Source organism: Podarcis cretensis, assembly GCF_951804945.1.
Source record: "Podarcis cretensis genome assembly, chromosome: 2".
NCBI classification, from domain to species: domain Eukaryota; kingdom Metazoa; phylum Chordata; class Lepidosauria; order Squamata; family Lacertidae; genus Podarcis; species Podarcis cretensis.
Window position 1 is genome coordinate 52,367,472 of NC_137171.1, and position 27,300 is coordinate 52,394,771.

General features: G+C 47.2%; 1 protein-coding gene and 1 long non-coding RNA gene across 2 annotated transcripts in view; one reads left to right on the forward strand and one right to left on the reverse strand.

Moving 5' to 3' along the window:
* Positions 1 to 12,777: 12,777 nt before the first annotated feature.
* Positions 12,778 to 19,744, reverse strand: NKX2-5 (NK2 homeobox 5). The gene is made up of 2 exons (XM_079964883.1): positions 19,386 to 19,744; positions 12,778 to 14,441 (listed from the first exon to the last, which is right to left on the reverse strand). The coding sequence occupies exons 1-2, from the start codon at positions 19,675 to 19,677 to the stop codon at positions 13,834 to 13,836; spliced, it is 900 nt and encodes a 299-aa protein (XP_079821009.1). The 5' UTR covers positions 19,678 to 19,744; the 3' UTR covers positions 12,778 to 13,833.
* A 1,191-nt stretch (positions 19,745 to 20,935) lies between these two features.
* Positions 20,936 to 27,300, forward strand: part of LOC307209630 — a 63,801-nt gene continuing 57,436 nt past the window's right edge. Inside the window, exon 1 of the long non-coding RNA XR_013835664.1 lies at positions 20,936 to 21,338. This is a non-coding gene — a long non-coding RNA (uncharacterized lncRNA). The remainder of the gene's footprint in view (positions 21,339 to 27,300) is intronic.

Below are 27,300 nucleotides of genomic sequence, written 5' to 3' on the forward strand. Positions count from 1 at the left end.
AGTTGCATCCTGTGTTCAGATGAATGGGTTTTATTGCTTCCCCCTGAATCGACCTTGAGTAGATTGTACAAATTATTTTCTCATCACTCCAGAAAAGGAGAGTTACAACACCAAAGCAACACTGTTGGTTCTCACTTTCTCTTACAATAAGCTCATTTTATCTGTTTAATTCTGTAACATAGGAAGCACTGGGGTGTTTGCAGCTCCCTGAGGATCTATTCTGACCTTCAACAGGCTTCAATTGTTAGATCAATAAACTTCTGACACCTGCAGTACAACATAAACTTGACCTTTAGTCCCATCTGATCCATCACTAGGAGGATTGCTTTGAAGGGCAAGGGAATTGGTGGCCAGTATAAAGGTACCTAAATAGCCAAATCAGAGCGATGCAACAAAACAACCATCTGCTTTGAGTAAATAGTTTTGAAGTGCATTTTTTAATTGGGGTGGCAAGTAGGTTATGATATATGATTTTTTATGGGAATGTATGTTTCCCTAGTATTTCGACACTTTAAAGAAGATCAGTAATGGTGAGCCTGGAGATGGGAACTCCTGGTATGTTAGTCTTCCTGTTAGTGACAGAATTTTTAGCATTAACCCGCTCCTGTTATCCAGATGGTGTCCTAGTATTTTTGTTGATTCAACTTCAAGGGGAAACTCTCTCAGAGGAGACTTGGGTTGAAAAGATCTGCCAGCACAACGCATTCTTAAGAGGGTGAAGTTCTTCAGGTGGCACACCCGCCGAAGCCTGCAACATGTCTCTCATAAATGCTTTAGATGGATATGAAATGGGACACAGTGGTATAAGTAGAAACTAATTTTCTGCACGACACCTGCCCCTCAGTTTAAACTTGACTTCCTGATCTCTACCTGACAAGAGTTGGCTTTCGAATGGCTGAGCTCCAACTGAGCTCTAACAGCTTGATTCCAGCACTGTTTGAAACTGCTGTACGTAAGGGACATAAAAGGAACAGGTCTCTGGTGTGAGGAAGTTAGTGTGAAGGGAGACATATGCTCCCACGGTCTACCTAAGCATGAATTTCCTGTCTTCTAAGATACTTATTCAAAAGGCCATATAAATAAATGTGGATGTACAAGAGAACTGGTTCCTGGAAGCTGAGAAGGCAGGTATCTCAAAGTCCAGAGCAAAGAATGCAACGGAAACAGACATTCAGTAATTAAGAAGCTTTCCGTGGGCTACAGTCATTTAGCCTTGAACAGCAGGCTTCTGGAGAACATGATAGGTTGCTTTCTCCAGAATTGGCTGCAAGCGCAAAGGGGCTATTTTGTTAAGGAATATTGCCTTTAAATAAAATTTAAAAAAGAAGCAGGACTGTCATGAAACAGAAAGTTTTCAAAAGCTCAGCTGTTCTTTGATGTGTCAACAGATGTTGCCAGGTGCTCTCCAAGGGCTGGGCACAGCTCCTCATGGAAATTTAACACTTTGCAGAGAAGCTAAAGTTTTAATAGCACAAGTAACTGAAGATGTAGTGATCCGATGGTGCAAAGTTTTTGTGAATGTTAGAGTTAGCCAAGACATGAATATGCAGCATATTTAGACGAGGATGCAAAGCTAATCAGTGTGCAAAACTGGATCAGAAAAGTGCCTTTCATTTGTCAAAAATAAGCAAGGGTTTGGCTCCATTATTACAGCATGACATAGTGAAGCTGAGATTATACACCACGGCTGATGGCCAACATTGGTCATATTCAGAGGAGACCAATTTGAATCAAGTCACCGGAGTTTAATGGACTGCTCTAAGTAGGACTAACATTAGATGTCACCCAATGTAATGTGGATGTAATTCTATCAACATTTCAAAAGCTCTAACAATGGTCATCATGGTGTCTGAGTAACTTTGAGGTGTTATGCCTGCTTCTCTGAACTTGTAGTCCATTAACATTTAACTCCATGCAGTTTCTTGGGTGCTATAAGGTTTAGCATGTGTTTTGTGTGCATGATATGCCTAGCTCCCATCACCCCCTGATGAAGAAAGGAATTCTCATTATCTGTCCAAATGCAAAGAATGTAGGGAAAGTCCTTATGGATGAGACCAGCACCTCACCTAGTTCAGCATCCTGCTCTCACAGCAATCACGCAGATACCCATAGGAAGCCCTCAACTAGGACATAAACCCAACTGCTGTTCCCTTGATTGGGATTCCCATAAACTGATGGTATTCAAAGAGATACTGCCTCTGACCACAGAGTTACACTTACAGCATAGCCATTGGAGAGTTATAGAACTCTCAGGGGAAATAACAGGCAAAATAAGACATTAAAACTAACCTTAGCCTCTCTGTTCCACAAGATAGCGGGCTTAGCCAATGCCTGCTCCTATAGCAGATATTAGAAAAAGTGGGACCTGCAATGAAAAGTTGCAGAATAGCATGCTTCTGTTTAGTGTCTGGGTGAGTCTGCTATGCTGTCCTCCAGAATACTCCATTCCTCAATCTATCCAGTGTTCTGCTTCCTTTCCCACCCAAATAAACAGCATTTGGTGGCCAATAAGTGCAAGTAGATAAATAGGTACCGCTCCGGCAGGAAGGTAAACGACCGTTTACCTTCCCACCAGAGTGGTACCTGGCGTTTCCGTGCGCTGCTCTGGTTCGCCAGAAGCGGCTTAGTCATGCTGGCCACATGACCCAGAAGCTGTACGCCGGCTCCCTCAGCCAATGAAACGAGATGAGCGCCGCAACCCCAGAGTCGGTCACGACTGGACCTAATGGTCAGGGGTCCCCTTTACCCTTTTTAAGCACACTCAGTCCTCAGTGTGTTGGTTGTAGGGGGTGGGGTTCCCTCCCCCTGGGTTTCTTTGTAAAGATTTTCATATTTTTGCAAATGTTGGGAGTTTCCCAATGGCTGTGTACACACCATACATTTAAAGCACACACAAACTGTAGTTTCTTATGAGTACTGGGACTTATAGTTATGTGAGGGGTAAGATGCAGTTCCCAGGATTCTTTGGGTGGGTGGGTCTGCTTTAAATGTATGGTGTGTATGCAGTTCAAGTCTCCTGTTATCTCCGTCCTGTGCAAGCACGGTGCCTTTTTGGTGCAAAAGCAAAATACTAAAAAAAAACTAGGGAATTTGTGTGTGTGTGTGTGTGTGTGTGTGTGTGTGTGTGTGGCTATTGGATTCCATACTCCATTGATTCTTAAGGCTATAATCTTCTGACCATTAATGCTATGCTAACTGCAACAAGATTTCATTCTGAGTTAATATCCTTATGACCACTTTCTGTTACTTTTTACTTTATAGCAAATGTTTTTCACTACCTTCCTGCTCAGAATGCCCAAGATTGATAACGACTAACAAACGAAAACAATAAAAATATTAAAAACACAGGAACGGTAAAGCAATAAAAAGCAGCACTTTTTTTAAAAAAAATAACCCTTTCAAATAGCAGTAGAGACAAGTAGGCACTGGTGGTCAAAAAGCAGCACTTTTTTTAAAAAAATAACCCTTTCAAATAGCAGTAGAGACAAGTAGGCATTGGTGGTCAAAAAGCAGCACTTTTTTTAAAAAAATAACCCTTTCAAATAGCAGTAGAGACAAGTAGGCATTGGTGGTCCCTGACAGGTGACCTGATGCTTGACTGGTATCACCAGTTGCAATTCATTGCATTAATGGAAAACCTGATTAAACACATTGGAGCAGAAAGGAATAATTTGCAAAGCCACATTTTATTAATGAGACTTGGAAGTGTTTTGTTTCAAATGCAAGGCTTAAGAAGCACAACTGCCAGATTCCTTCCACATATAGTCTTCTATAGGAGAATGCCCTTGGGTGTCAACAGGAAAAGCAGAATTATCCAGCAGTAATTTGTACTGAATATTCTTTATGGCCTTTAAACTTCATTGAGTTTTAAAACTCATTCTGTGGGTTTTTTGTGCTGTTTTATAACTATGTGTAATTATATTTTGGGCATTGCCTTGGATCATGGAAGATGACCAATTAACAACCACAACAAGAATCCAGATGGGTATGTTTGCTTGTTTTGATTTGTAACAAAAACTGTTGTACATGTTGAATGCTAGAGAAATAAAAATGTAATAAAATAAACATAATGAAATAGCAATAATGAGAGAGCACCAAAACAACTTGCTGATAGAACCAATAAAATGTGCATGATTGCAGATTTGGGACTTTCTAGTAAAAGGAAGCAAGAACTGCCCATATCTCAGACTTTCTTCTGAGTGAATACGCCTCTGGGATGAGCTGCATGCCTTAGATCATTGCTTGCCCTTCCTCAGAAGATTTTCAGATAACAGTAGCTGGCTGGCACCCTCTTTCCCAGCCATCCCCACAGTTCAGGGAACACCCACTCCTGCCTCAGTGACCCCATTGTAATGCTGCTCTCACACATCTCGCCATGGCCTTTTCTCCCTTTCCCAGCTGAGGGTACATCTTCCTCCTGGCCTATCATGCAGGTTAATTCCCCCACCAACCCAGGAATGAGCCCTATGCTTCCCTACTGGACCCAACAGCTGACTGAAAGAAGGGAATAGGTAAAGCGAGTCGAAGGGGGCAGCTGTTGGGATAGAGGCCTCTCTTGTGGCTGGAGCCAGATTAATGCCCCTGCATGCATTCCACTTGCTTCTGTCTCCCAGCACTTGCAGATGGAAGTCCCAAACAGTGCCTCACTCTTCAGACCCTTGATCCACTGCCAGGCTGAAGCTGTTCTCCAAGCCAGCTGCAATCCTGCCCTCTCTCTCTCAGTCACTTTCTGAGCAGGCTCCAGGGCCTTGACTCCCTTGCCCAATCACTCCCTGTCTCTCCTCTTATGCATCTGTTTGTGATGGAATTCCCAGGGAGGGGGGGAGCGAAATATTTTTGCCTTTGTGTAGGGAGGGGAGGCAAGCAAGCAGGAACAAGTGAAGCACTTTTTCTGAAGAGTCTCTAGGAATAGACACGTGGCTTCCATTGGAGTCTTTTTAAATAATAATAATAATAATACAATGCTAGGGGTTTTGTGCAGAAGAAACCGGTCACACTATGAAAAAGTGGTCTCAATAGACCCTTACTGGTGGATTTTGATGCTTTTAAATCCTTCTGTTTTCCCTTAACGATCAATTAAATGTGATATAGAGGGCTAAGCATGTTGCAGGAATTAACACCTGTCCCTAGTGGGTGGTATTCTTGGGTGTCCACAGCAATAATTTGGGGTGGGTGGGAGTGTCTATGACATGTAATTACAGTTTGCTGACTTGACTATTTGCAGTCTTTCTATAGCTGAATGCTACACACCTTTACCTGTTGCTGAAGAGATGCAACAAGAAATAATGGTGGACTGTACTAACAGCGATCAATTAAATGTGATACAGGGAGCTGAGCATGTTGCAGAAATTAACTCCTTTCCATATACATCTGAAGGCAGCCCTGTACTGGAAAGTTTTTAATGTCTGATGTTTCACTGTGTTTTGTTATATTCTGTTGGAAGCCACCCAGAGTGTCAGGGGCAACCCAATCAGTTGGATGGGGTACAAGTAATAAATTATCATTTCTTAATATAGCAGAGTAAGCTGCTAGAAAGACATACAATTTCAGTTTGTCCATTGAACAATACTGTAGGGCTCTAAGCCAAATTTGAAAACCCTAAGGCTGGATTTCACCCCTTTTTCACAGAATCTGCCTTGGCTGTGGTGAACAGCAGATAGAAAGCCTGCAACCAGTAAGACTTTTTTCTGTTAAGGTTTGTCTGTCCATAAGATAAAGGAAAATGTAATGCAAAATAGATCAATCTTTAAACAAAAAGTGGAGTCTTTGGAGGTCTTGGGCAAAACACTCAATAAGGCCTTTTATAAATTTATGCTGGGGAATAGATCAACATTTTCCTATGGACACTCAACAAACAGAAGCCAGACAATTGATCTTTACTCACTGTTGAACACAGTCATGTCTTCACCCTGTGTGGTCCAATAGTTCAGTAAGGCTCATGCTGCATATGTCACACCATGAGCAACCTAATGAGGACAGCCTGCTCCATGAGCTGCAGGAAGGCCCAGCTGACAAAGTGTCAAGGTGAGTTAAGCAGAGGTGTGGGTTCAGCAGCAGGGCAAAGAGGCCAGGGCACACCACTCTTGTGTGTCTCTGCTGAGATAAAGGACCAAGCATGGCCCCTTGCACCTCCACTGTAGTTAGATAGAACTAGGAACTCTTTACTATGAAACGTATTTTCCTGTAATAAACTTAAACTTTCTTATTTTCCATACCAAAAGTCTCAGTGTGATTGCTTCCAAGCATAAATGTTTTCCTCCATGGTCTTCCAGTGTTCATTTCAGACTTCTGCTGATCCATATATTCTCCAGTGCTATCACACTTGGCAGGGTGTGGGGCACTGTAGCATATCCAGACTAAGTAGGTGATGTCACCAAATTGCCTCTTTTATACCCCAGTCCTATGCATGTTCGATGGGATTTCCTTTCATGTCACTGTGCATTGGATGGATTGTAGCCATGCAGTGCAATTAAATGCATTGTTACTCAGAGGTATGTCCCAAGGTTTTCAGTGGGGCTTCCTCACTTGTATGTTCAAGATCTCAGCTCTAATAGTAGTCCTATTCTTTCCACCCACCATATCAGTGTCAGGCCCCAAACAAAACAGCCCTTTGGAACCTGTATTTCACCATCAAGGCACCCAGTTGGTGCCTTCCAGACATTTCAGACAACAGCTCCTATCTTCCCTGGCCATTGACCAGGCTGGCATCAGGTTGAAGAAGGCTACACTATGGGCAACCTGTGGAGGTCAAGGCTAAGGTTGAAATAGCCTTAGAAATTAGAAAGCAAGCTTTAAGAAGATGACTACGGTACTGGGATCTTTCCAAGCCTAGACTGTGACGTCTCTTCCTTTGTCGTCTGATGAAGCATCATCCACTCCAAGTGTCCTGGGATATTGCATCCACCAGAAACAGCATGGAACTCAGCTGGGAATATTCTTAGCATCACTTGTCTTTCCCTAAAGGGCATGCCCTTCAGCCTGACCATCCACACTTTAATAGCAAAATAGGTGAGGGTGAGCAAACACTTCCTTCTCAGCACACATACATCCCAGCCATTGGGACGTATTGGGCATTGCAAGCTTTTCTTACTACTTACAGTCACATGAGTGGTTTGACAGACTGTATGGCTAGTTTTTCATACGTGGTATACCCTGTATGCATTGAGACTACTGAGCATCAGCTGAACATGAGCTAGAATGTCCTACTCCCTCCCGTTTTCAGTCAGAACCAGAATAATGGATCAGCAATGGTTGTTTTTAGATAAACTCAGTTGTACAGTTTTTATAAAATATTCTCCATATACAATGCCTGAATTGACAGATTTATAAAAAGTATGGGTCATATTCTCAGCAATACACTTGAAACAATTTATGACAACAAGACAATATAAGCGTCAAGAGATAAAAACAACTACTTAACCTCTGGATTGAAATATGCATAATAAAATAAGATAAAAACAATATACCCTACCAGAGAGGCACACTGCAACTTGAAATACTAAGAAGGGTTCTGACTTATTCTTATTATTAATAAGCTGCCCATCTTCACTAAGTTTCCATTTATTAGGATTTTCATTCCTCCCTGTTTTCTCATTTTCTCTTCCTCTGCTGACTAGCTTTAACATAGCACAAATTCTCCACCTGCAGCTGGTCCAGAGTGCACCTCAGACATATTCTCTGCACCAGCTGAAATGTACTTCGCTCTTCATAGCTTCCATTTCCCACTCAGGAAATACTCTGATGGAGCTGTGGCTGAATGCATAGCCCACATCTCAGGGACAAGATTAACAGGGGTTCTATTGGACTTAATGGAAATGCGTGGATACACATTCCCACTATATTCAGTGACATAAAGCTACATTGAACCCTGCATATTCCTCTGCCCCTTCTCTCCCCACCTCTTACCAAAGGAATGTGGAGTTGTGGGGCAGAATTGTGAGACATATACCTTTGCTGGGGCAAATCCATAGGAACATAGGAAGCTGCAGTGTCAGACCCATGGGTTCATCCAGGTCAGAAATGCTGACATTCACAGGCAGAGTCTTAGTCAGGAGTCTTTCACATCCCTACCTGAAAGTACCAGGGACTAAACCAGGGAGCTGCTGTGTGCGGGCAACACACATGCTTTACCACAGAGCTAAAGCCCAGCTATGGCCCACTGCTGGTCCACCAGGCCATTCCTCGCAAACCATGTAGGGATGTGTACAGAATCTAGCAGAGGATATGTTATCCTTCCTTGGGTTTGTGAGTTCAGTGGAATATATCTACCTTTGCAGCAAAAATAAGGAAGCTGTTGATCAGCCTTTCAATTTAAGTAATCCAGGATGCTTTACTGCAGACTGGATTTCCTGGCAATTTCCACTTTCTCCCTTAAAACAATAAACATTCAAAACAGTCCTCTTAGAAGTAAAGATTGATTTACTCACTCGCGTTTCACAGCAGCAGTCTTGAGGCAGGCTTAAAAGGTAGTTACAGACATATATTGTAGTTTAGATTAACATGGAGTCTGGGCTTATATCCCTAGTCACTGATGAGACGCTGAAGAGAAGAGATGAGAGAGACTGGATATCAGGAAGCAGAGAGAAAGCAGGCCTGAACTGACCAGCTTATATAGGTGGCGCCCCTTTTACCTGGCTGGCAGGACACAGTGGGAGGGGCTCTCACTGGTGGGATTTCCTGTAGACCCTGTGAGATCCAACTTCCTCTATCTGTGCCTTTCTAGCAAACAATAGTTGTTAGTTTAACTGCATGGGTGGTGCTGTGGGTTAAACCACAGAGCCTAGGACTTGTCGATCAGAAGGGCGGCGGTTCGAATCCCCGCGACAGGGTGAGCTCCTGTTTCTCAGTCACAGCTCCTGCCAACCTAGCAATTCAAAAGCACGTCAAAGTGCAAGTAGATAAATAGGTACCACTCCGGCGGGAAGGTAACGGTGTTTCTGTGTGCTGCTCTGGTTTCTCCAGAAGCAATTTAGTCATGCTGGCCACATGACCTAGAAGCTGTATGTTGGCTCCCTTGGCCAATAAAGCGAGATGAGCGCTGCAACCCCAGAGTCGGCCACGACTGGACCTAATGGTCAGGGGTCCCTTTACCTTTACCTTTAAATATCCCACAAACCACTCCTACCAGCCCCTTGCTTGAAGCCTTTCATGTTATCAGGTGTGGTGTCAGGTGTTGCTCTCCTAGTTCTTATTTCACCTCTATGTGATTTTTATTTTGAGGGGGTAGCCACCTTCACAACCCTGAAAGGGGCAGTGGGGGGTGGGAAATCAGAGGCCCTGGTGGGCACCAGGAGAATTCCCCATGTGCCCCTGGCCTCGTCGCCACAACCCCGGTTCTGTGATTTAGGCACACTTTAAAGGCTACCTCGATGGCAACGCCAGTCGACGGAAACAGCTCACGCCTTTCCCGCCGGTAAGCCATCAAGCGACGAGGCTTAAAGGTACGGGCAGACGCGCGTCAACATGTGGAACATGGGCGTAACCAGGATTTATTTTAGGGGGCAGTTATCTTGCACGCAATTGGTCAGTTAATTAAGTATTTTTATTTATTCGAAGCTGTGGAATTACAACGCTCTACCTACTGTTTTGCCATTTCAGCTGGATCTTCACCAATCACTCTGCCAGTCACCACCCAGGCAGCCAAAATATTTCTTTTTGCGTGTGGGGCAGAAGGAAGGGAGTAGAATTAGGCACACAGATGTTGAGAATTTTATTCCTACTTGAAATCACACACAGTCCTACAACCATGGAGATAAACTGATTCCAAGGGGGACACATTGGACTCTTGGGTTCCTGTGAGCTGCATTTTCGGTGTGTGTGTTTGTGTACCTTCCAGTCCCAAACTGCGCAGGGGAGAGGAGGCGTGGTCCTCTCTGAGCGATGGCCCTCGGCTGCTGGCCGCCCTCTCTCCTCGCCCTGCTCCTCTCTGGCTGCTTCTTGTCTCCATCCTTGTTTACTGATGGGTCCGATAGGGGACTCCGGAGAGGTCCCCTCCTTCCCCTAATGGCATTCTCCACCGCGGCACAATGCCCCTCCGCCCCCAGCCCCCAGGATGTTTTGACTGTGCCTCATTCCCCTGTTTGTTGTTCCTCACTCCGATTAGGGACATCCGATAAGGGGCTGAGTAGTCACAGCGCCAGGTCGCCAAACTCAGACCCACCAGCAGCACTTCTTCCTCCCAGCCCCCCTCCACAGTCGCGCTCTCCCTGCTGAAGACAGTCCTCGTTGCGAAGACAGGAAATCGTCCTGGGGCCTTTGATAAGCGCGTTTAAGGGGAAGGGGGCTATGGTGGCCTTGATGGCGCGCACAAACTGGGTGGAAGGGGCTCTTGATCTTGAGCAGAGAGCTCCACGCGGGGTGCTGAGACCGCCTTCCAAGTTTTCTAGCGCTCTTTGGGTGAATTTGGAGTGGTAGTTGTTCCTGCCGAGGAGAAAACAGGGGGGGGAAGCGTTTGGAAAGGCCATTATCCTTCTGAACCAGGGATGGGGAGCCTATAGCTCGCCAGACATTACTCGTCTTAAATTCTCATTATCTCTGGCCATCGATTGGCCACGCTAGTTGTACAGATGGGAGCTGAAGCTCAACCACATCTGGAAGGCCATAGGTTAGCTCAGCTCCCTCCTAAACAGTTTGTGGCTTAAGCGCATTGAAGCAAGAGCCTCCTCAAATTCAGTGAGCGCAAATGTTGATGGGGCGCTGTTGTACTCATAGAATCATAGAATCGTCGAGTTGGAAGGGATCTCGAGGGTCATCTAGCCCAGCCCGCCGCAATGCAGGAATCTCAACTAAAGCCTCCAAGACAGATGGCCACCCAACTTCTACTTTAAAACCTCCAAGGAAGGAGAGAGTCCACCGCTTTCCGAGGAAAGGTCGAACAGCTCTTACTGTCAGAGAGTGGACGTGCTATTTAATTTTAGGACGTCCTAATGGAGCACTAAAAGCCAATTGCCCTCAGATCCTAGTAAAACGAAACACATTAAGAAGCACCTGTGACAAGGGCGCTCTTTTCCATGTAAAGAGAACATAGATCCGAAAGGAAGCTGCTCGGCGTTTTGCACGCGTAGAAAATGAAGTTGGGTGAGTGTGCCACACGCCCTGGGAAAATATACCCGCTGCCCGCTAGAATAGTGGTATCCTCTGTTAGGATGGGATGGTGTCATCTGTCTGCCTTTGGGTAGCTAAATGGCTGGTGTGTCTCGGCAATGAGCCTTTTTCTAACGCACAGCAGATTTTTCTGGCCCTTCCTACACACCTGGACCTGCTATTCACCGCAGGCGCTCCTTGTACGCAGCAAGTCTAACTGGACGTGCTTTCCGGTTTTCATTCGGATGGGGCTTCCTTGCCTAAGCAGCAAAGTGTAGGTGTGGAAATGGACTGGGAATGCCAGGAAGCAGGACCTAAGGCTTGGCAAGAGGAAATGGTGTCCCTTGGATTTTCCGACTCTGCGTGTTCAACAGGGAGAAAATCGTCCCAGAGCTCCCAAGGGTGCTTGGGAGTTTCCCTGCCAGGCCTGACTGAACCGGGCGACTCCTCCCCACCCGCTGGCGTTGAAGTTCATCTTCCCATTTCCCAAACACGTCCACTCAGAAGCCCAGTTGGTCTGGATGCCATTTGGGTGGTCATAGGAGCCAACTCCTAGGGGCCGAGGTCCCTTTGCCCCTCCGATGAAATATTTGAGCCCCCCCCCCAGCTGATGGGCATTGCCATTCAAATGGTGTGCGTGTGCCGCATCATGTGATCGATTATACGGGGCGGCGCTTACCTGGCCTCCCCCAATATTTTATTCAAGTCACCCGCATACTGGACGGGGGCGTGGACGGTGGCGGAGAATCTAAGACCTTTCAGGTGTTGTTGGACTAAGCCAGTGGTTCCCAACTGGTGGGACCCCACGGGGTTTGCGGCACCATTCACACAACAAAACCACCACATTTTCAAAGTAGGGGGTCCGCGGTTTGGCTTTTGAAAAACAGGGGGTCCGTAGCTAATAGGGATCCACTGGACTAGACTGCCTATCCACCTTAGCGAATGGCCGTGCTGACTGGGGGCGGGGCTGATGGGAGTTGGAGATCGGCAACACCTGGAGGGATCCAGATTGAGCATAGGATGCCTGGCTTCCAGGTGAACGCACGCAGGATGGGGCTGCGCATTCCAAACGACGGTGCTGAGAAGTAAAACCCCATTGAACTCGGCATAAAGCTACTTCGTTCTTAGTGGAGACGTGTGGAGTAGGAGGTTGTAAATAATACTAAGATAATACTAAATAATACTAAGATTGGAATGGTAAGCATACTTACTAACCACAAACGAGACTTACTTCTAAGTAAACGTGGTTATGGCTCTGAGTTTCGAATAAAGGATGAGATCCAACCAAAGTCGGAAAAATTAAGCTTCTATTTTTGTTTTTACTTTATTTCACAGTAGACCACTTCGAAATCCAGATAAATAGGCAAATTACACGTAGAAAAAAAAACAAGCTTGAAGTTGCAATCCTGGGAGTAAGTCCCATTGAATTCGATGGCATTTCTATTGTGTGTACTGTATACATGTATGAGCATGCATCGAATTGCCCTGTGAATCTCTCCCAATTTTCAAAGTGCCTGGTTTTGGCTCGGTTGCGCCCGCCGCTCAATGGCACGGACTCCTTTTAGATTTAAAAGGAAGTGCTTCGTTTTGACCGTGGGATCAGGCAAGAGAGAATCGCTAGCCCCGCGCGACCCCTATTAAGGGAAGTCATTAAATTCTCGGTTGCAGGAAAGAAAGCAAATACGACCCACAAACTCAAGCCACTCTCTTTAATGACAAGACACTCAGTTGTATTGGGCTGTACAGCAAAAAAGGGGGGGATGGGGGAGACCACGTACATCAAACCAAGCGGCTGGACAAAGAACAGACAGTGCATTTAATACTATCAAAATCAATCACTTGTTTTAGTGCATAACAACTAAATGGGGATCTGGAACGAAAACAGCGTCTGACTTCCTTCCTTCTGGTGGGGCCTCGGCTACAGTGCGAAAGAGTCTTCACTCCACCCCACCCCCTTGCCCAACACGCGCACGCACACACACATATTCCCACGCAAGGTCTGGAGAAGGAAAGGCCAGACGTGTCCAAGTTAAAAACAGAACAACATAACCCCAGCTACACCGGAACAACCCAGCAAGAAAAATCTTGTTTCAAAACCTGAGCTCGCAGCCAACTTGAGCAACCCCTGAAGATCCTGACATCGAGCTTTTAAATACTGTATAGGAAAAGGATTCTGGACGTGTTGAGAATAAAACGAAACAGACAAGAGAGCGCGAGTGGGAGTATGTCTGTTAGTAAACAAGACCCGCCCCCCCTGAAAACGCTAACTCCCCTTGGAAATTCATGTTCTAGTTGGATCCAAAAAGAGAGCCCAGTGGATTCACGCCCGTCTCTTAAATTCGCTGTAAGGTTGCGATCTGCAGAGCAAGCTGCTCCCTGTAGTTTGAACCATAAAAAAGCCCAGCGCAGTGCGCGCAATCCTGGCCTGGAGCAGAAGTTGGCTGGCGGGGCAGAAAATGTGTCCAGCAGTGTAGACAAGATCTTCCTTGGGCAAATGAGCGAGTGCTGGGAGGCGCCTTGGGAGCTTCTGTGCGCCCACCCCGAAAGAACCCCAAACCTGGGGTGGGGGGATGCGCTCCCTGGCGCCCCCGGGTCCTTGAGCCCAGAGTGATCCCTGCTGACAGACCGCTTCTCTCCAGCAGGAGGTCCAGCCCGGCCGCTTTTAATGCCCGCTTTGGAGTCCGTCCAGGAAAAGTCTTCCCCCCCAAGCACTCAGCCCCCGCCGCAAGGAGGGAGGGAGCCTTGGGAGGCCTACCAGGCCCGGATGCCGTGCAACGTGGAGAGGGCGCTGTTCCCTTGCGGGATGGGCGTCTGCACGGGGTTCAAGTCCCCCACGCTGAAGTTCATGAAGTTGCCGCCGGGCGCCGCGGGCTGCACGCCTTGCACGCCCGGGTAGCTGCAGCTGTAGCTGGCGCTGCAGGCGGCGCCGCTGTAGTTGCTGTAGGCCGGGTAGGAGTTGTAGCTGTAGGGGTTGAGGCTGACGTTGTAGGGGGAGCTGTAGGGCGACGAGTCCCCCAGGCAAGGCTTGCCGTCCCGGACCAGGACGGGCACGGCGATCCTCCGCGGAGGAGGGATGCCCACCATCTCCAAGCTCTGGTCCTGCCTCTGCCGTTTGCATTTGTACCGCCGGTTCTGGAACCAGATCTTGACCTGCGTGGAGGTGAGCTTCAGCACGTTGGCCAAGTGGTCTCTCTCCGGGGCAGAGAGGTATTTCTGCTGCTTGAAGCGCCGCTCCAGCTCGTAGACTTGCGCCTGCGAGAAAAGCACGCGGGGTTTCCGCCGCTTCCTCTGCCGGGGTCGCTCCGGATCCTCGGCGTCCCGCTTCTCCTGCTCCAGGGATTTCTGGAGGGCGCACAGCTCTGCGGAGAATCAAGGAGAAAGAAGCCCAGAGGGGCAGTCAGAGCCTGGCGCTTGCTTGTCATATATTGGACATTTCCAAGTCACTAGTCCTCTGGATTTGGTTGAGATTCCTGCATAGCAGGGAGTGAAACTAGATGACCCTAGGGGTCCTTTCTCAACTTTACAATTCTATGATTCTATTATTTTGGTTGGACTGAGGATTTCAACCGGAACCTCCGATCCCTTTATATTGATCCCTTACATTAAGTCTCATTCATTTGATTGCCTGTATAGGTCCTTCCTTTGCATTCTCCAAAGAGCTCAGCCTCCACATTGATCTTCCACCCATTTTGACCTCCCAAGCAAAAACCCCGTGAAGCACAGCTGTCAACTTTTCCCTTTTCTTGCGAGGAATCCTATCGGAATAAGGGAATTTCCCTTTAAAAAAAGGGAAACGTTGACAGCTATGCCGTGAAGCAGGCGAGACTGACACAAGTGAGCAGGACCGAGTGGAGATCTCAGTGGAGCCCTCTTCTAACTTAGCCCTGCGCTCTAACCATTTTACGACGGTGCTTCTGGGGTGGGAAAAAGTATTGGCTACCAGCCTCCTGCACAGAGAATCGGCCCTCTGAGTTGGATTGTGATCTGTGTTTGGGAGGTCAGGCTAAATACTGCGCTCCATAGAAATCAATAGGATTTGCTTCCAATTCCACTTCTAAAATGGATCCCACCCTCCAAAGCTAAGGTCTCAAAACACTTTTCACTGACGCTACTGCCCACCTGAATCCCGTCCCCGCCCCCAAGCTTTCGAAGCAAATGACTGAATCCTCTGGATGCTTACTCATTAGTAAGTTCAGCAGCGCTCTGTGCAATTTATTCCACCACCCCAAAAAATATTCAGAGCATTGCGTCCTAAAACTGCAGCCCTATATACACTAGGGAGTAAATCCCATTGAACCAACCCTTCTCCCCAAAGGCTCTGGCTGTTAAAATAACGTTCTGTGTCTACATTCTGTAGCCCGATAAACACATCCATTTACACCACAATATCGATTGCCATGTTCAGAGGTGCTAAAGTCCCAGTTCTCTTTCTCTACAGATAGTTGCAGTATATAATTCTAAAACGAAATGCGGCCAGTTAAAATTAATGCAACAGATCAAGCCTACATTTGGGGGCTCAAATCCAGCTAAAATTAAACCTTGGGATACAAAAGTGCTGAACATTGGCTGAATTGTATCCGCTGAAAAGTTCACTCTTTTAGGTCAGCGGGAGTAGAAGTCGATCCTAAACAGATTTCACAAGTCACCCCACTCGTGTTTATTCAGAAGTCAACTCATCTTACTTGGAAATACTGCTGAACTCCAATGATTTGCTTCTGCAGAAATGGAGCAAAGCCTCTGTTTTCGTTTGCCTTTTTTTCCAAGCAGAGCTATATTCTTAGGTGCACTTTGTTTCCTCCAAAGAAATTTAGACTTGAAGGCCTTAATCTGCGGACTAGGTGGTTGCTCCTGTTGTTTTTACATTTTTTAATTATTCAAATACAGCACTGCCCTTCATCTTAGTTCAATCTTCATCTTAGTTCAATTTTAATATTCAGGGCACAAACTCAGCTCAAAGCGATGAAATTGATATCGGAATTATTTCTTTTTGGAAATTTAAAGACTGGATGTAGGCATATAACTTGGGCACTCCCAAAAATTGTCCCACTGAAATCAGCGGGATCCCAGGATCGTGGAGCTGCAGATAATGGGCAAAATCTGTCCACATTTCAGTACGTTGAATTTTTACTTTTATTCATTTTTTGCACACTTTATTTGGGACAACCTCTTTTTGAAATCAGTAGGGCGCTTCCAAGTAAACGTGCGGAAGACCTGGCAACAGGACTGCCAATTTAAAATGAACACATTAAAAACTTAAATTTAATTATTTGTCCATAGGTTTTTTGGGTTTTTTACTCATTACAAATCTATAGGACTTAAAGGATGAATCCTAAACTATCTTTATTGAAAACAGCTTTATTGAAATCAACAGGGCTTGCTTCTGAGGACGTATATATATTATCAGATTTCGGAAATCCTAATAGTGGCTGAATCATCAGCTGGGTAGACCTCAAGACCTCATTGCCTACACAATGTACCTTTGAAGTACATTCATTGCCTCAAAGAATTCTGGGCACTGTAGTTTGCCCCTCACGGAATACAATTCACAGCAGCCCTTAAACTCCATTGCCCAGAATTCTTTGAGGGAACAACGTGCTTCGAATGTGATTAAAGGTATGGTCCGTACGCAGCCACACTGTCGCTATTTGCGGGTGGGTGGGAATCAGCCGCAGACAGGTAAACTCAGGTTAAGCAACTGAAGTAAATTAGGAACTGCTGCGCAACAAATCGCTCCCCGAAAATAAAAGCATAACCGGAGTTTTTGCGGTAAGGAAATTGCCAGAAAATGTACTGGGAAGTGTGGGATAACAATTGTTCACACGAGGTTGTATAGCAGCCCCTCAAACAAATCATAATAGGTTATCAAAAAGTAAAAGAAGCCATAACCTCCCCCGCAAACTTTGTGCAGGACGAATGCTCAATAAATATGTCATCTAGAAGCGACCTCAGGTAGCGTCACATTTGCCTCCAGAGTGAAGAAACCACAGACACTGATGAGTCCCATTCAAGCTCTTTTCTCGAACAATTAATGTGGATTTTATCTGCACTTCAGTACTACACACATTTACCTACACACACAGAGACAGATAGATAGAGAGAAAGACAATCTATCTATCATCTATCTATATCTATCTATCTATCTATCTATCTATCTATCTATCTATATCTATCTATCTATCTATCTATCTATCTATCTATCTATCTATCTACAATTTATACAAGCCATTTACAAGTCAGTGCTATTTATTTCTACGCCATTTACTTAGGACTAATGTTAACTAGTTTAGGAACCCAAAATCCGAGCCGGAGATTCCCAGGAAATGAGCTGCTCATATGAACACATCAAAGCTCAATCGGTCGGATGTTCTATCTGGGAAGATTCCTAAGGAAATGGAAATGAACTCGTGATTCCAAAAAAAGCAGGGATATCCTCCACTAGAGAGTTGATTAAAGTGTGATTCACACAGGGAGCTGATCCTTTCCATCAATTTCCACACAATGAATTGGAAATCTTACAGAGCAATCCAATGCATGCTTACTTAGAACCGGTGAGCCTCAAGAGGTCCAGCGGAACTTGAGGCCAATTAAGTGTGCATAGGATGGCAACCTCATGGGGGAGGGGGAATTAAAAAGTCGTGACTTCCAAAGGCAACTTTTGAAACGTTAATACTCCGAAAGCTTACTAAGAAATTATTACTGCAATTAATGTAAACATGACTTCCTAAAGGGCCAGCGAAAAAGTGCATTCGATGGAACTTAACTTTTGTGCGTGTTAATCAAACTCCTGAGCAGAAGTTAAATTACTACTAGTAGTACTATTACTTCTGTTTGAAAATAAATCCAATCGAGATGGTTGGAGTCTATTCCTTCTGGGAAGGGTCGTAATGTTGAATTGTGCTTCTCGATTTATCAAGGAATATTTTAAGAATCTCAGATTGTCTTACCAACGCCAGACACTTTTGGAGGAAGTTTCTTCCCCCCCCCCCAGATGATCTTTATTGAAATTTTTAGTTACATACTGTACATACACATACATTATATTCCTCTAAGGAGGAAGTTTCCTTAGAGTGAGTTTGCGGATTGCGCCTTTTGAGGAGTTTTGGGGCCTCTCAGCCTACATCAAAGGGACAGCTGAGCAACGGGTGTGCTCCTAATAATAATAATTTCGAACTATATAAATTTAAATGCAAATACTAAATTTAAATACGAGCATGTTTAATACGGATTGTAGTTTTTATACATCTTATACATATTTTAAATTTTACAAAATGATTGTTGACAACAACAATAATGTAATGGATAGTAATCCTATTCTCAATGCTACCTCTCCGCTCATTTGTTACCGAAATTCGGCGCGCGAGAAAAGAGAGTTCGGACTCTTAGTTGGAGTCCAGCTGCAGAACATCGACTGCAACTTTCTGCACATCTGCCTTGGTGTAAGTACCTCTGAAGTTACTTGAGTAGATGTGGATGTGACCGGGCTACGAGCTAAGAAGCAGGAAGTGCCCAGGCTCATCCCTGCCATGACCCTAGGCAAGATATTTTCTTTCTTTCCTTGTCTGCAGTGGACTAAAGGCTTGTGATCCTCACAAGAAGATAATGGTTGTCATAGGCCTTGTACAATCACAAACGCTCTGTAAAAAGCTTATCCTCATCCTCGTAAATAATAAGAAAAAATGGTTTATCAGGAGGAAGACATCTGCAGGAAAATGTACAGCAAATGTCCCTCTTAGACTAAGAGGAGTCAAGGGAGGGTCCGACTCCAGCACAACACCCCGTCTGCCCGCAAAGGGATCGCCAACTAGCAGTCAGCACAGCCGACTCTACCTGAATCCCTCTCCTTTAGGAGGCGCGAGGATGGAGAACCATCCCGCTCCTCCAGCAAATGACAAAGAGGGATGGTTCGGAAATAAGACGACGCACTGCTACTGCCGTTTCCAGCCGACAAGCTGCAAGCCTGTCGACATGAAGGCGACAATCCAGCTGGTTTCCTTCAGAAAAGACTCCGGGCGGCTGTGCATACGTGGAGCGGGACTGGCCGCGCACTCCCTGGGCCCTCGGAGACTTCCTTCCTTCCTCTGAGCCGTCGGTGGTTTTGCTTAACTCGACTCGGCGGGATATCCAGGAACCAAGCAGCCGCTTCCAGCTCCAGCTGCCTCGGAGCCCCCTAGCCCGGCCAGAGGTCTCCCCTCGCCCCCAAATATTGCCCCCTTCCCAGCCTGCCCTGCTCGAGAGAGAGAGATGGCGCTTCGGCCGCCGCGGAAGGGACCCTCTCCGTGTCCCCGACGGGCCCTTGCTTTTACCTTTCTTGTTGTCCCCTTTGGGCGCCTTGGTCGAGTCCATTTCCACGTAGTTTTTGGCCGCGTAAAAGGGGCTGGGGAAAGCGGCGCCGTTGCTTTTGGCGAGGCCGACGGGGCTGTCCGCGATCGGGCCTTCGTCGGCTGGATACGCCTCCTGCTTGAAGGTGGCCAGCATGCACGACGAGGGCGAGCCCAGAGCCGAGAGCTCCATGGGCGCCAAGCCGCTGGGATGTTGCTCCAGGCTCAGGATATCCTTGACGGAGAAAGGCGTCGTGGTCACCGGGCTCGGGAACATCGCGGGCGCCGGCGTCTGTGCCCGAGCGCAGCGCAGAGCAGGTGCCCCCGGCGTGCGCTGTGCCTGGTCTCCAAAGCGCGCACAGCAGGGCCGGCGCGGCCAGCCGCAGCTTGGACACTCGGGAGGCAGGGACGGAGGCGGAGCGAGGCGCAGGGAGACCTCTCCCATTGGCCGGCGCCGGGCCGCGTCCCGGGCCCACCTAATATAGTCACGGAGCGCCGAGCAGCGCCGCGGAAGGGACGCCGAGGCCCGGCCAGTGGCGCGCGCAAAAGCGCTCCGGGATGCCATCGATCATGGCGGCAGGTTGAATAAACAAGCCGCAAGGAGAGCGCCGTCGGGCGCGCAGGGTGACCTGAATGCCGTGTCAAGAGGAGGGCTGCGAGAGGAAGTGGGGGCGGCGGGGGGAGCGCCCTTCTTGGAAAGGTTTCCCTAAGGAAAAAACACCCTTTTTAAAAAAAACCTGGAATCAGCCCGACTGTGGGAAACTGGGAGGAGGGAGGGGTCAGCAACAACAGGCCCGTTTTTTAGTTTCCATTCCAAAGAAACCCAACCAAACAAAACAAAAACCGTCGTTTTAATTGTTCCACGAAGTTAGGCCACTTCCTCTGGCTACGGCAAGGGGCGCCCTCCCCAAGATCAGCTCGCAGCAAGATCCAACCCACCAGCCAGGATCAAACGCGGCGCGCGCTTAGCGCACCACCAGGCCTGTGGATCCAGCGGGGAAAGCCTCGCGCTTGCAGTGCAATTAGCCTCCTCTTTTACAGCACCATGAACTTAGCGGTGGCTTCGATCTAAAGCAGTGGCCTTTACAGAACACACGAAAGGCGGTTTACAGCGCTAACCTCCCTAACCGCTCAGGGTGCCGGAATGGCGGGTTGACCCGAGGCCCGGCAAGCTCTGGGTCTCCTCCACTGTCCTTGCTCCCTGCTTCTGGCGTCTGCCAGGCGATGGCTTCTGTGACAAGGGCAAGGATCGTATGGCCCTCCAGATGCAGCCGGGCTACTACACATCCCCTCATCAGTTCTGCCCGTGGGTCCCGCTGACTGGCTGGGGTGGGTGGGAGTTGGAGTCCGCCTTTCCCTCCAACTTTTCCTAAGCGCTATTATTGGCAATAACGACAAATGGAGAGCTGGGGGCGGGTGTTGGGAAGTAGAAGGCAAGGCTACCGCGGAAGGGCCACCAAGAGCAGGGGAGACCCCAGCCCGGCCTCTCTCAGAAGCCAGGCCCGGAGCCAAAGCTCTTCCGAGGAGACGCGTGACCCCCCTGGTTCCCCCCAGGCTTCCAGGCTCTTTCTAGCCCGAGCCTTGGCTCTTCTAGTGGTGGGCGGTGAAATGCGGGTGACCGCAGCAGGCCCTTAAGAAGCACTTACATTGATGCATTGCTTAACAAATCCGAAGTGGCAAATAATCACTCTGGGGGATGACCCAGCTTGCAGAAGGGAGCAATAATGTGGGCTGCTCCAGAGAAAGGGAGAGGAAGGAAGGAAGGGGGGAAAAGGAAGACGGGGAAAGTCTGGAGCCAGTTCTTTAGGAAACTCTTTCGAAGCGAAGAACGATAGGCAGGCACATCATCCCCACGGCGAGCTTTTCTTTCGGAAAAGACCGATAAGAGCCTCACCATGGAGAAATCCGGACCCGAGAGCGGAAGAGAGGCGGCGGCTGGTGAGTTGCCCTAGGCCCTTCCACTGCCTACGGGCGGTTTTGGTAGATCTGTCCGGTTGGGATCTGGAGAAGCCAACGAGGCTGAGAAATAAGGGACGGACCAGAGTGCTAAAAGACAGAAAAGCAATAGCGGGGATTTCAGGAGAGTGTGGAAGTCTTGGCAAGAGTGTGAAAGGCTTCCTCTGGGTTATACTGTATTAACTCTTCCCCTCGAACCTACTGTTATCTTGAGAGGATTTAGTGTGGCTACTAATAAATAAATAAAATATAATAATCACAACCAAAGAAGTATAAGCGCTCCTCCTGAGAAATAGTCACGTGACGTGTACGCATTCCCTCCCGTGACAACCCCCCCGCCTAACCCCTCCCCCTCTTTTCTTTAATTGTGGTGCCTCTGTGGATCCTATTTAAGACACACCAATTAGGGAGCAAGTCCCTTTAACTAAATTACCAGTTAAACTATCTCCGTGTTAGGTAGGATCCAGCTAGCAGGGTGTGTGTCTTCCAACAACAACTGTCACCTGCCATTAGGGCTCCGGGCGTCTCTGCAGAGACAGATGTTGCATCTTGAGGAGCGTGTCTGCAGCGCCCGCACTGGCGCGTGGAAGCGCATCTGCGTCTTGCTGTGCCGGATATTTCTTCCTTCCGTGCCCACGGTCCGATGCTTTCCCCCCCGCTTCGATTTTGGTACCTACAATCTAGTATCTCGTGTGGGTGCGCGCGCGCGCGCAGCAAAAAATCAGCAGAATGATTTCGAAATAAGGGGATTGTTGCGGTTTTCCATAGAGACTGCTAATCCATCCTATGCACGTACATGCTGTAGTGTGAAAAAAAAATCCTAGTAAGGCTGTACAGTGGTACCTCGGGTTAAGTACTTAATTCGTTCCGGAGGTCCGTTCTTAACCTGAAACTGTACTTAACCTGAAGCACCACTTTAGCTAATGGGGCCTCCCGCTGCCGCTGCGCCGCCAGAGCACAATTTCTGTTCTCATCCTGAAGCAAAGTTCTTAACCTGAGGTACTATTTCTGGGTTAGCGGAGTCTGTAACCTGACGCGTATGTAACCCGAGGTACCACTGTATTGCTATGCACCTCCTTGGGAGCAAGCCCTGTGGGGTTTAGTGGGGCTTGCTTCGGAATGGGTTTAGGGTTGCATCCTTATTAGGAAGTGGATCTGATAAAGCGCACCCTACTTCCAAGTCAAGGAAGGGCCGTAGGTCGGTTGTGGGGCACCTGCCTTGCAAGCAGGCGGCCACAAATTCAATTCCCGGCATCTCCAGGTAGGGCTAGGAAAAAAAGACTCCTGTATGAAACGGCGAGGAACTGCTGCCAGCTAATGTGCGCAATACTGAGCTGGATAATAGACTAAGGGTCTGAGTTAGGCGGCTTCCTGTGCCAACACTGTTTAGGGGGTACCTTTCGGTTTGCTGGACAGAGCATGTTATCCGGATACAAAAGGCTATAAAGGGAATACGATGGTCTCCGTGAGAGAAGGAATTACCCCCCATCAAAGCTCGGGATGCAAGTGTAGGCACTGTCGAGTAGCTTCCTGCTTCCTTTCTTACTGGACGTGTGTGTCCAGACATACAGAATCGTGCGCACGCTCCCTTTTCGTCCGGCTGCTACTGAAGGGATTGCGACAACAGCCCGATTCATGATAAGGCAAAACAGTCGTGCAAAAAAAGAGGTCTCTACCTCCCCAGGCAGCCTGCTCCAAAAGGGTCATAGTGTTTGGAGAGAGAGAAAACGAGGCAGTATAATACAGTACAAAGGAAAGTTCTTCCCAATTATAACAGACCAGCATTATGTGACAGCATTGCCCTATCCCTAGATAGGGATTGAGCGTGGCGCTGGGAACAAGGCCCGTCGTTTGCCACGTCACCCCCATCCTGTTGCCCCATAAAAGTCCATGTAGTTGCCAAACAGGTTAAGAAGCATCCCGTAGTGTTATTCGCCGCCCTGAGCTCCTTGGGGAGGAAAGGAGGGCTATATCTACGTTGGATACCTAACGGTTCACGAAAGCCTCCTTCCTTGAAAACGCCGCTCCTTGGTCCCAGTCCTGTCTCGCCGAGCCCATCCCGCTGTACCCGCCCTTCTTCTCTCCTCGAGCGTATTTCTAAGTGGGCTACCACTTGGCTTCGGTGGGACCCGGCCACTCCGGCCCACATCCGACGCAGTTTTACGCCTCTCCAAGCCATGCCTTGATCTGGGCCTAGCTGGGACAATACGAGGTTTTCAGTTGCCCTCTGCCGTTTCTGGAAGCAGTAATTTAGTTTCTAGTCCTCATGATGACTGAATTCAGCATGATTAGAGAGGGCATTTGTTGTATTGTTTTCAAAAAACAAAACAAAACAGCGCGCACAAAGCGTACTTGGGGACAAGGAGAAGAACAGCTAAATTTAATGGAGGAGCTTAAAGATCAACAACAATAATAATAGTTGTTTCTCGTGTCCTGATAGCACAGCGTGCTTTTCTGGAGGAGTGCCTGCTATTTTACATCCACGACCTCCTTGTACGACGAAATCGATCTTTCTTTGGGGAGCTTTACGGAGCTCATTCCCATCCATGGGCATACCCATGATTTATTGGGGGTTATCTGCGACGCAATTTGTCTGCTAGTTAAGTGTTTTTATTTATTTACTTGATGGGGGAGGCAGCTGTACCCTCGTGGCAACGCCCATGTTCCCACCTTCTGGTATGTTTTTTTTCTTGTTCCATTTCTAAAGAGGCCGATTCCCTCCGGCTTATCTGTCCGGGGGGCGCTTGCCTTGGGCAGGCAGCGCCTGAACCTGGCGGCGCGCGGAGCTTCAGGCGCTCTTAAACCGGACTACTGGCACTTATCTGCGACTAATTGCCACGTCTAGGGCTCTGGCTTAGGACGCGCCCCTGCCCGCCTCCACCGCGATCTCTGGCCCTCGGCCCTCCCTCCGCGTCCTGCTTAATGGTCGACCATTTGCAAGCCCTTCCTGGAGCGGAAAGCAGGGCTAGCCCCCCGCCCGCAGATCGCGGTGGAAGAAGGTCGCCCAAATCTCTCTCCTCTCTCGGCTTCTCCCAGAGTGTGGAATTCTCTTTATCTCGCAAGAAAATGGAAGCAGCAACATCCGAGTCAATTAAAATTCTTGCCCTGGGAGGGTTTTTGGGGGCTGGTGTATCGGATCCGAAGTCGCGATGACAGTTTGAGAGATTAGGGTGTATAGAGAGGCCCAAAATGTCTATTTAAATGTTGGAGGGATGGGGGGGCTGTGGCAAAGCCACCAACACCCCCCCCCCGTTGCAACTCTTCTCTTTCGTGTTCACTCTGTCCTGCAAAACTAAAGGGCGGGGGGAAAGGATTAAAATGTCTCACTTCACTTCGTTCTCGTGCGTTTGGTACAAATTAACAGCGCAGTCCACCGTGAAGGAAGCCAAGCTGAGTTCAATGGGAATTACGCCTAGGAAGTTAGGACAGAGTACGTATCCCAGCGTCAAAGTATTCTCTGGAGGGGATCGACCTTGCATTAACAAATTTATCTCTATCAAAACATTTCAGGCTATGTTCATGTATCTTGACTGGGACAAAACATAGGAAGAATAGATAAAACCAGGTTGTATTTTGAGTTGGGATGGCAGTGTTCAATCCATTCGTTAAGCTAATTGATTTTAAAACTTTTAACCGAAATAACATTTAAAGAATAGCATCTATTTATTAAAATTCAGGCACTGATAAAAACTGCAGATAGCAGGCACAGTCTTGAAAGGGGTATTCCCCGCTCTCTCCCATAAGAAGAGCTGGATCAGGCCAAAGGCCCATCTAGTTCAGCATCTTGTTCTCTCAGTGGCTAACTAGATGCTTATTATGGGAAGGAAGAAACCGACACCAAAAGCACTAAGTACAACACCACTCTCTCCCCACTTGCGCTTGCTAGCAACTGGTAGTCAGAATCATAGGCCGCCTCCATTGCCGGAGTTAGTACACAAGCATCGTGGCTAGTAGAAATCTGATAAGCTTTTTCTTAATGGATTTGTCTAATCCTAGTTCAAACAGGTTTGAAAGTGATTTACATAAGTAGTGTAAACCACAGATCAATGAAATCAATTACATTTAATTAAGCTCACCTTTGTCCACACTCACAAACACCAGGGGTTTCCACTAATGTGTTTAAGAATGAAGGTACTAGCTGAGGCAAATGGACCTAAAAAGGGAGAGATTGGACCCTCTCCTATTGGAGCTTGTTTCAAGCTGCAGCTATTCAAGCTCCACAGATGTTCTCTCTCAGTTAATGATATTCAGAGAAAAATCAGAGGCAAATGGCATAGGCACTGGCCTGTGTGTTTTGCATACTGGGCCCCAGATCTCCTGCCCCTGCCCCAAATTTAATCTCTCTCCCTTTCTCTCTCTCTCTGTATGTCTCTCTCTAACACACACACACACACACACACACACACACACACACTGGTCTCCTACATTTTTGGACCAGAGGCACATTTGGAAATCTAATAAACTTTTGTGGGTACCACAAAATATCTATTTACAGAAGGGCACTGCTCAGCACCCCTCTCCCTAAAACAGGCAAAAACACCTACACCCCAATGATTAAAATGCAGACAGAAAAAGCAGAAACAAGCAGCCCCTCAACAAACATCAAAAAAGTGTTTTTTAAAAAAGATATTGGAGGTTTAAGGGAGCTTGGTGTGCACCAAGGGTGTGACTGAGGGTGTGATGGTGATCATAATGGGGACCCTAGACTTATAGGGGAGCTAACTGCCTCGCAAGGTGCACTTCTGGTGAGACTCCTGTCACCTACCAGTTTCATTTGCTCAGAGGCAAATGTGTGTCATGGACAGCAGCCCCAAGCATTGTCCCTGGTCAAACACTTCTTTTGTGGTTATGATAGACAGCCATTTGATGTATCATGCCATTTACCCCACTCTTCCTAATGTAATCCCCTCATTTCAATCCTCTGTATTATATGGATTTTAAGGATATTTCCCATGACATATCTGGCATTTCTTGTGGGAGATGTAAACCGAGAGAAAAGGCTCTTTTGCTGCTGCTGCTGAAAATCTCTTCTTGGTCTTTTTATGTAACTCAAAAAGCAAGGACTCTTAAGATGGTATACTTGATACAATCCTTGCTGATTCTGTTCTGTTGGCTTTACTTGTTGTGATTGTGCTCAAGTAAGTTCAGGATCTGTTAGTTCAATAGAGCCCAGAGGCTAGCAAAAGGTTTTTGCCTCTGCCTAAGGAAGAGACTCCACTATGATACCATGTGTGATATTATTATTGTTAATAACAACTTATTTGGCATTCTAACCAGCAGAAAAGGTAATCTGCTTTGTTCTTACAACACTTATGTGAGGTAAGTGAGCACAATCTATTCATAATAATGGGGCACCTCCCTGAATAAGGGTATTTCAAGCCCCTGATCACCATGTCATGGACTTGGGGTGCTCCATCTTAGATCCAAGAGTGTGACCAAATACAGACTGCATCAAGTCAGTTTTTCAGAACTCATTATTTTGTGACATTTTGGTAAGTGCTAATGAAGGTATTTTGCCTGGCCCTAATAAAAGCATTGCATGACTATGGATTTGGAGGTTTTTCCTTAGCTTTGTTTGCTAGTCAAAGTAGTAGCTGAAAAACAGGCAACTTTTCATTTCTGGAGAAGATCCTACATCCTATTCTTTCTCATTGCTAAGGAACAGCTTGAGCTAACTGGCAGGACATTCATATGCATGCCTACTCAAAACAGGAAGTCCCACGGAGTTCTATAGTAAATGTGTGTAGGATTGCTGCCTAAATTAAGGGATTGCTACTACCAATAAGAACTCCCAAACACAAAATATTTAGCGTGGAAAATAAAAGCAACCAGGGCAGCTACCGTGCAATGGGGAGATTCCGTGTTGCTGCTCATATAACAGGATCTCCCAACAGAGAGATGTACTGTATTTGCATCCCAATCTTACGGGTGTCAGTTGCTCTCC

Bases quoted from the DNA above. Each gene is read 5' to 3' on its own strand.
- NKX2-5 (XM_079964883.1), bottom strand. From the start codon at position 19,677: ATGTTCCCGAGCCCGGTGACCACGACGCCTTTCTCCGTCAAGGATATC. The intron at 14,442-19,385 runs GTAAAAGCAAGG...GATTCTCCGCAG, and splicing joins CAAAGGGGACAACAAGAAAG to AGCTGTGCGCCCTCCAGAAA.